This window comes from Carlito syrichta, unplaced genomic scaffold (genome assembly GCF_000164805.1).
Source record: "Carlito syrichta isolate Samal-C Ts95f unplaced genomic scaffold, Tarsius_syrichta-2.0.1 Scaffold288059, whole genome shotgun sequence".
Taxonomy (NCBI): domain Eukaryota; kingdom Metazoa; phylum Chordata; class Mammalia; order Primates; family Tarsiidae; genus Carlito; species Carlito syrichta.
Window position 1 is genome coordinate 16021 of NW_007232155.1, and position 10991 is coordinate 27011.

Below are 10991 nucleotides of genomic sequence, written 5' to 3' on the forward strand. Positions count from 1 at the left end.
TGCACTCCAGTCTGGGCGACAGAGTGAGACTCCAACTCAAAAATAAAATAAAATAAAATGGGGATGTCATGAAGCCTCTTACAGAGTTTGGAGGATGAGATGGAGTGACACATGTTAGCTTTTTGTGGTTGTTGTTGTTGTTTGAGTTGGAGTCTCAGTCCGTCGCCCAGGCTGGAGAGCACTGGCACGCTCATGGCCACTGCAGCTTTGACCTGCTGGGCTCAGGTGACCCTTCCGCCTCAGCCTTCCAAGTAGCCAGAACTACAGGTGCGCGCCACCACATCTGGCTAATTTTTTTTCTTAATTGTAGAGATGAGGTCTCGCCAAGTTGTCCAGGCTGGTCTCGAACTCGTGGGCTCAGGCAGTCCTCTCACCTTGGCCTCCCAAAGTCCTGGGATTATAGGCGTGAGTTACTGCACCTGGCCTGCATGTTAGTTTTAGTATACTAGACCAGTGACTTTCTAAACCTTGCAATTTTTTTTTCTTTTTTTTTTTTTTCTTTTTTTTTTGAGTTGGAGTCTTACTCTTTGTTGCCCAGGCTGGAGTGCAGTGGCATGCTCATGGCCACTGCAGCCTCGACCTGCTGGGCTTAGGCGATCCTTCCACATCAGTCTTCCAAGTAGCTGGAACTACGGATGCACCCCACCATGCCTGGCTAGTTTTTTTGTGATTTGTTGTAGAGATGAGGTCTCACCAAGTTGCTCAGGCTGGTCTTGAACCCCCGGGCTCAGGCAGTCCTCTCATCTCAGCCTCCCAAAGTGCTGGGATTACAGGCTGAGCCACCACGCCTGGCCCTTTGTAATTTTTGTAACAGCTTTATTGAAATATAGCTCCCCTGCCATACAGTTCACCCATGTAAAGTGTGTAATTCAGTGGCTTTTAGCGTAGTCACAGAATTGTGCAGCCAGGTGCACCACAGTTGATGTTAGGACACTTTCAGCAGCCTGAAAAGAGGCCCTCGACTCCTTGGCCATCACCCCCCTATCCTCCTTTGCCCCTCTAGCCCCTGGCAAATACGAGTCTACTCTGCCCTTGTGGGTATGCCTGTTCTGCGTATTTCGCAGAAATGGAATCCTACAGTTTGTGGTCTTCTATGCCTGGCTTCTTTCACTGAGCATACTTTTGTCAAGGTTCATCTGTGGTGTAGTGTGTATCAGTATTTCATTTCTTTCTGTGGCGGAATAATCATCCGTGGTACAGAGGTAGCACGTTTTGCTTATTCACTTATTCATCCACTGGTGAACACCTGGTTTCCACTTTTTGACTCTAAACCTTTAGATTTTTTGCCCTTAGAACCTTTTATTCAAACAACACGGGTCATTTTTGTGGACACTAGTATTTATAATTAAAGCTGCTCTGGCAGTTACAAGGTTAGGAAATGTCCTCCTTTGCCCCAAGGGACTCTGGGGGAGCCCACAGGCCTGTGGAGGACAGATTGAAACCCGCCATTTGCTCACCAACACCGCCTTGCCTGTTTCTTTTTTCCCCGCCTATCCCACTGTGCAGTGGGCCTGTCTTCAGAAGACCACAGCTCATTACTCAAGGCTGGGGTCTGGGGCCCACAGGGGCCGTCAGGTTCTCCCGCTCAGCTGTCTTTTCTCCTCCAGAGAGCGAGAGCTGGCGAGAGCAGCTGGCCCTGATTGCAGGCACAGCAGTCGTGGGTGTGGTGCTGGTCCTGGTGGTCATTGTCATCGCCGTTCTCTGTCTCAGGTAAGTACGCAGAGCACCTGAGCGTCCCGGGAAATCCTGAGGAGATGGCTGCCCGCCTGCGTGCTTCGGGGCGAGCCTTCCTGGGTATCCCCCAGCCTGTTTTCACCTGGACTCTTCTCCAATCTCTTCTCCTCTCTTCCCACAAGGACACAGAGATGTGTGCCTCCGTTTACCTTTTATTTCCTTCCCACTGGCTATAGGAAGCAGAGCAACGGGAGAGAGGCGGAATACTCGGACAAGCACGGACAATATCTCATTGGGCACGGTGGGTTGCCCTAACCTGGCAGAGATATGGGCTGGGGGCAAGAGCTGTGAGCCAGGAACCAGGGCCTCGAGTCCAGCGGGAGTCACTTCTTGGCTAACGGGCCTTGTCTGATTCCTCAGGTACTAAGGTCTACATTGACCCTTTCACTTACGAAGACCCTAATGAGGCTGTGAGGGAATTTGCAAAAGAGATCGATGTCTCCTATGTCAAGATCGAAGAGGTGATTGGTGCAGGTGAGAGGACAGCTGTCTGGGCGCCTGGGAACCCGACAGGGGGGCAGCCGGGAAGGCAGGGCCACTCCGGGCTGGAGGAGAGCTGACCCCCAGCCTCTGCCGAAGGTGAGTTTGGCGAGGTGTGCCGGGGGCGGCTCAAGGCCCCTGGGAAGAAGGAGAGCTGCGTGGCCATCAAGACCCTGAAGGGCGGCTACACGGAGCGGCAGCGGCGCGAGTTCCTGAGTGAGGCCTCCATCATGGGCCAGTTCGAACACCCCAACATCATCCGCCTGGAGGGCGTGGTCACCAACAGCATGCCTGTCATGATCCTCACCGAGTTCATGGAAAACGGCGCCCTGGACTCCTTCCTTCGGGTGAGCCCCTCACCCCTGGCCCCGGCATCCCCCTTGTGCCTGCCACCTGTGGCCAAAGCAGCCAGAAGGCAGAGGCCAGTTGGGCCTAGAACCCAGGACAGACCATGGGTCCCACGTCAGCCACCTCCAGCCTTCTCTCTGGCTGTGTCTGCCTTTTTTTTTCCTTTCAAAAACGATCAAGTTCCTGGGACCAGCCCTGACCCATAGAGCTTAGAGTTATCTCGTCATTCTTTTTTTCTTTTTAAGAGACAGAATTTTGCTCTGTCGCCCAGGCTGGAGTGCAGTGGCATGATCACAGCTCATCCTGGGCTCAAGTGATCCTCCCATATCAGCCTCCTGAGTAGCTGGGACTATGGGCCTGTGCCACCAGGCCCGGTGAATTTCTTTGATTTTTTGTGGAGATGAATTCTCACTACATTCCCCAGGCTGGTCTCAAACTCCCGGCCTCAAGCAGTCCTCCTGCCTCGACTTCCCAAAGCGCTGGGATTACAGGTCTGAGTCATTGTGCCCGACCTGTCATTCTTTCTTTTGACAAATATTGAACGAGTGCCTCCTATGCCCCAGTCACTGTCCCAGGCTCCAGGAATAAAGCCAGACACACAGGAAGTGGGATTTCTGCTCCCGGGGAGCAGTCTGATGGGGAGACTGATGGACAAGTAAACGAAAATTAACAAGTTAACAAATGGGCTTTTTTAAAAAAAGTAAACAATTCATTTCAGATGGGGAAAAAAATCGAACAAGATCATGGAAAAGTATCTGGAGAGGAGGAAGAGTTTATTTTTGTCACTTTGACAGGTTTTGCTGATTTTTATACTTTTGTAAAACTTCATTAGACATCTTTTTTTTGTGTGTGTGAGTTGGAGTCTCACTCTGTCGCCCAGATGGAGTGCAGTGGCACTCTCCTGGCCACCACAGCCTCAACCTGCTGGGCTCCGGTGATTCTTCTGCCTCAACCTTCCAAGTAGCTGGAACTACAGGCATGCGCTACCACGCCTGGCTAATTTTTTTTTATTTATTGTAGAGATGAAGTCTCGTCAAGTTGCCCAGGTGGTTCTCGAACCCGTGGGCTCAGGCAATCCGCTCACCTCAGCCTCCCAAAGCACAGGCTGAGCCACCGAGCCCGGTCTAGACATCTTTAAAAAAAAAAATCAAAGCATTACATAGCAAAATAACATTGCATTTAGCAGAATTACAACAGTTCCTTGATGTCATATAATATCCAGTTGACAGTCACATTTCCCCACTTGTTCCCAAAGTGTTCTTTAACCGCTGGTTTCCTGAACCAGGATCCAGTTCAGGTAAACCAGGCTATTATGTTTTTGAACTTCTCTAAATCCTGAGCAGCTCCTTGTAGTGACACTGATATGCTGAAGAGTTGAACTGCTTGTCCCTCCAAATGTCCTGCTTCTGGATTTATAGGATTCTTCCTTGTGGGGTCATTTAGCTTATTTCCCTGTGTTTCCTGTAAGAGAAACTCTGATGGGTTTTTTGGTTTTTTGTTGTGTTTTTTTTTTTTTGCGTCGGAGTCTCACTCTGTCACCCAGGCTGGAGTGCAGTGGTATACTGACAGCCACCGCAGCCTCGATCTGCTGGGCTCAGGCCATCCTTCCACCCCATCCTTCCAAGTAGCTGGAACTACAGGCACAAGCCACTATACCCAGCTAACTTTTTTTTTTAATTGTAGAGATGAGGTCTCACCAAGTTGCCCAGGCTGGTCTCAAAGCCCTGTGCTCAAGCAATTCTCTCACCTCAGCCTTCTAAAGTGCTGAGTTTACTGGCGTGAACCACCACGCCCAGCTGATGTGTTTTAAAATCAAAAGTTTTTTTTGTATAAATGTATGGGGTTCAAGTGCAGTTTGGTAACATGCATAGATTGCATAGTGGTCAAGTCAGGGCTTTATGGTATCCATCATTCAAAACGATCTGATGTTTTGATAAGTTCGAAAAGCAGTGTTTGTGGCCAGACTGTATGCGGGGTTCTGCTTCACGCAGAACCCATCAGGAGACACAAATTGTCTGGCTCTTTCCGTGAGTGGTGCTGACTCAGACCCTGGAGTAGCTGAGGACAGCCTTGTGAACACAGGAGTCTGGGTAGTTACACTGGTGCCACATAAAGGTTTGGTTGCAGCCGGGCTTGGTGGCTCAGCCTGTAATCCCGCGCTTTGGGAGGCTGAGGTGAGTGGAGTGCCTGAGCCCGAGGGTTCGAGACCCGCCTAGGCAACTTGGCGAGACCTCGTCTCTACAATAAATAAAAAAATTAGCTGGGCATGGTAGCGCGCGCCTGTCGTTTCAGCTATTCGGAAGGCTGAGGCGGAAGGATCGCCGGAGCCCAGCAGGTCGAGGCTGCGGTGGCCAGGAGCGCCCACTGCACTCCAGTCTGGGTGACAGAGTGAGACTCCAACTCAAAAAAAAAAAAAAGGTTTGGTTGCAGGGAAAGGATGAGGGAGATGGGAGAAGGATGACATTTGGGGAGATGAGAACAGGCCGATCATGAGAAGATAGATGGGAGGGATAGTATGTTTGGGGCAGAGTAGAGACCCAGCTCAGCATGTTTAAGAAACAGAAACACTAGGGCCATTGACCCCAGTGACTGAAGGAGAAGGTGCGAGAGGAAGCCTCTGGAGGGATTTGGACAGGAGAGTGAGATGGCTTAAGGCAGTCCCTTTGGCTGGGTGCTGGAAGCAGAAGCACAAGCCAGGAGCCACGAGGTTGTTGTCATCTTTCAGGCAGTGAGGTCAGGGTAAGTGGTTGGATTTGGGATGTGTCTTGAAAGCAGCACCAGCAGAACTTGCTGATGGATGGCAGGTGGCGGGTGAGGGAGAGAAAGGAATCCCAGGACACTCTGAGGTCTACACCCTCGCCACCTGGCAACTGGTGTTGCCACAAACTGAGATAGGAGTCCTAGGGCAGGTACAGGTTTGGAAGATGGATTCAGGATTCGGCTTTTAGACTCTGTGTTTCTGGCCCAGCAGGGCTTCAGTGGGTACCCTGCCTCCTAGCTAAACCCAGAAGGTGGGATTCGTTTACTGTCTGTGGCTGGCTGGTTTGCCTGGTGAGAGCAAACTCTGTAAAGGTCAAGGTTGAGCTTTAGACGTTGGTTTTGGCTCTGGCCACTGCTCATTCTCCAATTCCTCACTATTCTCTTGCGAAACGACACACAGCTGGTCCAAGAGGGCTAAGTGATGTTGTGATTGACACCTGTAGACAGGTAGCTCAGCGCACTCTCCTAACTGACAGAACTCTGGCTGTCAAACATAAGGCGCACGTTAGATAAAAAGCATTTGTTGAAGCTAGGTACAGTGGCTCACACCTATAATCCCAGTGACTCAGGCAGGTCCCTTGAGGCCAAGAGTTGGAGATTAGCCCAGGCAACACCACGACACCCTGTCTCTGCAGAAAAAATCAAAAAATTAGCCAGGCACGGTGATGTGTGCCTATAGTCCCAGCTATTAGGGAGGCTGAGAGAGAGGATCGCATTTGTTGAGTACTTCCTGAGTGTACAACATACTAGGTTAAATGGAATGCATTTTTCAGATTGCAGTCTAATAGAGACGGCATGCATTTCGTTGCAACCACAACGGTTGTAAGCACTGTGTTATGGTGCTGTAGTAAAAGCCAGGAGAACTCGGAGTAAGAAAGAAGGGCTCAGCCTGTAATCCCGTGCTTTGGTAGGCTGAGGTGAGTGGATTTACCTGAGCCCACGGGCTCGAGACCCACCTGGGCAACTTGGTGAGACCTCATCTCTAAATAAATCAAGGAATTAGCCGGGCGTGGTAGTGCGCGCCTATAGTTCTGGCTATTCGGAGGGCTGAGGCGGAAGGATCGCCAGAGCCCAGCAGGTCGAGGCTGCGGTGGCCGGGAGTGGTGACTGCACTCTAGTCTGGGCAACAGAGTGAGACTCCAACTCAAAAAAAAAAAAAAAAAAAAGAAAGAAAGAAAGAAAGAAGGGCTCACCTGGGGAGGTTGGTGGGTCTGCCCTGCAGGTGAGTTGTGGGTGGGTCTGGAAGTGACAGATATGATTTAGGAAATGGATGGGGATCCCAACCAAGCCCCTCTCTTTTGTCCACTCTGCAGCTGAATGACGGACAGTTCACCGTCATCCAGCTGGTGGGCATGTTGCGAGGCATTGCCTCGGGCATGCGGTACCTGGCTGAGATGAGCTACGTCCACCGAGACCTGGCTGCCCGCAACATCCTGGTCAACAGCAACCTGGTCTGCAAAGTGTCTGACTTTGGCCTTTCCCGATTCCTGGAAGAGAACTCTTCCGACCCCACCTACACAAGCTCTTTGGTAAGGAAGCGGGGTCGAGGGGTGTTGGCTAGGCTCTGAGGGCCAGGTGGAGAGGGTGGGTTGGACAGGCAGGAGGCTGGGGGATCGGTGGTCTGGGCTATGGAGGAGGCAGTCAGCTTAGGGAAACTGACTTCGAGATCTAGGAAAAGCACAGACTGGGGAGTTAGGGGCTTGGGGCCCAAATGAGGAGAAAAAAGCAAAGGGCTGGGGAGGGCCAGTGTGCCTAGGTCCGGGGAATTCCTCAGCTCACCTTTTTCTCCTCCTGCAGGGAGGAAAGATTCCTATCCGATGGACAGCCCCTGAGGCCATAGCCTTCCGGAAATTCACGTCTGCCAGTGATGCCTGGAGTTATGGGATTGTGATGTGGGAGGTGATGTCATTTGGAGAACGGCCATACTGGGACATGAGCAACCAGGACGTAAGTGGCCCATGGTCGTGGCAATCTTTTTTTTTTTTTTTTTTAGTTGGAATCTCTCTTTGTCGCCCAGGCTGGAGTGCAGTGGCACGCTCACGGCCACCACAGCCTCAACCTGCTGGGCTCAGGCGATCCTTCCGCCTCAGCCTTCCTAGTAGCTGGAACTACAGACACACGCCACCATGCCCAGCTAGTTTTTGTGATTTATTGTAGAGACGAGGTTTCACCAAGTTGTCCAGGCTGGTCTCGGACCCCCAGGCTCAGGCAATCCTCTCGCCTCGGCCTCCCAAAGTGCTAGGATGACAGGCTGAGCCACTGCACCCAGCCGGTCATAGCAATCTTTCTTGGTTCCCAGAGAATCATCACTGCTGGGTCCTTGAAATGGTGGGGTTGGAACAAAGATGAGCTGATCTTTGTATCAGATAGTTTGGTACCACATATCTGGGTCCCAAAAGGACACGGAGATGGAGGGCAGGGTTGGGAGGTGATACGTCTAGACCGGAGCCCAAGGGCTGCTGGGGCATCCAGCCACAGAGACCTTTAGCTCCGGCCAGGAAGACTCTGGGGGCTGTGGCTTCTGTCCAGCATCCACTAAGTCACCATTTCCTTGGGACCTTTTGGCATCTTTGTTCTCTCTGGCAGCCTCACCCAGTGCTTCTTGCCTCCTTCCAGGTGATCAATGCCATTGAACAGGACTACCGACTGCCCCCGCCCCCAGACTGCCCCACCTCCCTCCACCAGCTCATGCTGGACTGTTGGCAGAAGGACCGGAATGCCCGGCCCCGCTTCCCCCAGGTGGTCAGCGCCCTCGACAAGATGATCCGGAACCCTGCCAGCCTCAAAATTGTGGCCAGGGAGAATGGCGGGTGAGGACTCCAGAGAATGGGCCCCTCTTCCCACTCTGCCACCACTCGAGAGTCCTCATTCCTCCCCATCTTTGCCCTCCAGGGCCTCGCACCCGCTCCTGGATCAGCGGCAGCCTCACTACTCAGCCTTTGGCTCGGTGGGCGAGTGGCTTCGAGCCATCAAGATGGGAAGATATGAAGAAAGTTTTGCGGCCGCTGGGTTTGGCTCTTTCGAGCTGGTCAGCCAGATCTCTGCCGAGTAAGTGGGGCAGGAGCTGGAGGGGCCGGTGGGGAGAGCAGAGCGGCCAGAGGGCACTGGGAAGAGTGAGTGTGGGGCCAGAGTCAGGCCCACGGGGTTGGCAGGGGCCTTCCGCATCACACTCCGGTGCCAGCTCTGTTTTCTCAGTAGAGCAATGCTTAGGAACCTGTTCGGTGCCGTGCCCAGAGAGCCCCACAGCAGTAACAGGCCCTGGGGCTGAGGACCCGCAGAGCGTCCCCAGCCGCTGCGCCCACCTCCTCTCCTTGGCCATCACAGCCCTGGACCATCTCCCGTCCTGCTGCTCAGTCTGTATCTGCCTTTGCACATCTGTCTACGTTCCAGACCCGGCCCTCCCATGAACCGCGTGTCGGCTCTGTTCTGCTCTCCCAAGCCCATAAAAGGAGAAGATCGGACTAGGTGTCGGAGCTCCTTTCCAGCTTTAATGCTAAATGGTTTTATGATTCCATCGCCTCCCGAATGCTGCTTGTCCCTCTCCGGTTCCGGTTCGCTATGGTCCTCCTCCCTTCCTGCTGTCCAGTTTCTCCCCGAAGTCTCCTCCCACTTCAGGTTGAATAACAAGCAACCTAGCAGGAATACAAGCCGAGCCAGGGGGTCCCTGGCCAGCCTGCCCCGCGGGCCGGAGGCTCTCCTCCCCAAGTTGTCCCGGCCTCTCCTTGACCCAGGGTCCTCCTGTCCCTTCATTTTTTCCTTATCTCACGCTCCAGCTGTCAGCAGCCTTCCCTTCCTCTCCACCCAGCTCTTCCTCTTGTCTTTGGCCTCTTCCCTCTCACTTCTTTCCGCTCCACGGCAGTCTCGCGGGCTCCCTCCTCCCGCCCCCACCTCCCTTTTCTTTTCTTTCTTTCCTGCAAGCCCCCAATCCCCGCCTCTAATCTCATCCCCTACTGCTAATCTCATCCCCTACTGCGGCTGCGCAGAAGCATGGCACTAGCGCCCAAATCCTCCAGAAACTGCCCTGCGACTGTTGACGTCTTCCCCGCTGGCCTTCCTGATTGGTTGGCGATCCTGACGCCTTGGAGGGGCCGGGAGCTTAGCGAGGAGAGCGCCCACGGGCGACCTATAGGCCCCCGGTGGCCTCACCGAGCTCTCTGTTCTTCCACAGAGACCTGCTCCGAATCGGAGTCACTCTGGCGGGACACCAGAAGAAAATCTTGGCCAGTGTCCAGCACATGAAGTCCCAGGCCAAGCCCGGAGTCCCAGGCGGGACAGGAGGACCAACCCCACAGTTCTGACCTACAGGAACTCCCACCCCAGGGGCACCGCCTCCCCTTCTTCCTGGGGCATAGTGGGGACTCACAGGCCCCCTTCCCTGCGCCCTACTGGATTGCACTTTGAACCCATGGAGGTGGGGAGTTGGCAATTTGCAGAGACCGGATTTGGGGGTCTTGCCATATGGGAGTGCAGAGGTCAACCCCCACCCTCTCCTGGGGAACCCCAGACCAAGGGTGAGGGCACCTTTCCCTCAGGACTGGGTGTACCCATAATCTCCCAGCCTTCCCAGAGGGCCCCCTAGGTGCTCCCCTCACCTTGACGGGTGTGCTCCTACAGACCAAAGAGTGGGTGACTAGCCTGCCAGCTCCAAGTGGAGCACTGTCCCAGGAGGCAGGAAGGGGCGCCATGGCCCAGTGACAATATCATTGGACTTTGTCGGCCCAACTTGCTGCTGTCACCACCAAACTCAATCACTTTTCCTTTGTAAATGTTCCTCCCCCAGCTACTGCCTTCATATTGAAGGTTTTTGAGTTTTATTTTTTGGCCTTAATTTTCCTCTCCCCCCCCCACCCCCTTTGTTTTTGTTTTGTTTTTCTACCGTCCTCGTCATAACTTTTTGTGTTGGAGGGCACCTGTTTCACTCTCGCCTCCTTTGCCCAAGTCGAAACAGGGACCCATGGTAGTGTCTGTTTCCAGAACAGTGCCTTGGTCACGCCATATCCCCAGATATTTCCCTGACCCCCAAAGCTGTGTCCGTGAGGGGGTGCAGTGGGAGTGAGGTAGTGAATGGGGCAGTGAGATGAGGGTGGAAGCCAGAGACAGGCACGGGTGCTTGGAGGGGTTCTTAAATTATATTTAAAAAAATAACTTTTTGTATAAATAAAAGAAAACGGGACATGTCCCAGCTTTGGGGGTGGTAGACTGGATTTCTGAGAATGGGGACTGGGTAGGGAGGGCTCTGTGGTGGGCTGGGAGGGGTCAGGGGGCTGGAGAAACAGGCCCGTGGGGCGCTGGGCGCTTGGTTCTCAGCCCCAGGGTGTGTTTGAGGAGGTGAGGTGGGGGCCGTGGGCGATGAGTCATTGGCAGCTGCTTCTAACGCTCCAGCTGGCTCTGCCAAGAGCCCGGGGCACCTCCGGGGTGGGGCTGCCCCCACCCTCCCTTGCCCTGGTTCCTTAGCCACGGCAGGGGGCTTGAGCTCACAGCCCTGCCCTGCAGCCCCCTGAGTTGGAGAAGGAGCACAGGCTGGGGCAGGGGGTGCAGTCAGCCGGAGACAGATGTGAGCCAGATGTTGACAGCTGGGGATGGTTTAGAGACCATGGGGAGAGTGTCTACACTGGCTGTGGGGGAGGGGAGGAGAGTGGGAGTTGGCAGAAGAGGACCCCCCACGTGTG

General features: G+C 53.7%; 1 protein-coding gene across 2 annotated transcripts in view; it reads left to right on the top strand.

The window, feature by feature from the left end:
- The window catches only part of EPHB4 (EPH receptor B4), a 19920-nt gene extending 9405 nt beyond the window's left edge, over positions 1-10515 (top strand). The window contains exons 9-17 of one of the 2 annotated variants that reach the window (XM_008053319.1): positions 1608-1710; positions 1911-1975; positions 2095-2208; positions 2314-2561; positions 6636-6851; positions 7120-7269; positions 7939-8132; positions 8215-8370; positions 9491-10515. In XM_008053319.1, the coding sequence (XP_008051510.1) occupies positions 1608-1710; positions 1911-1975; positions 2095-2208; positions 2314-2561; positions 6636-6851; positions 7120-7269; positions 7939-8132; positions 8215-8370; positions 9491-9620 (1376 nt within the window). In that variant the 3' untranslated portion in view covers positions 9621-10515. The remainder of the gene's footprint in view (positions 1-1607; positions 1711-1910; positions 1976-2094; positions 2209-2313; positions 2562-6635; positions 6852-7119; positions 7270-7938; positions 8133-8214; positions 8371-9490) is intronic. The other variant, XM_008053321.1, reaches the window with a different exon arrangement.
- Positions 10516-10991: the final 476 nt, after the last annotated feature.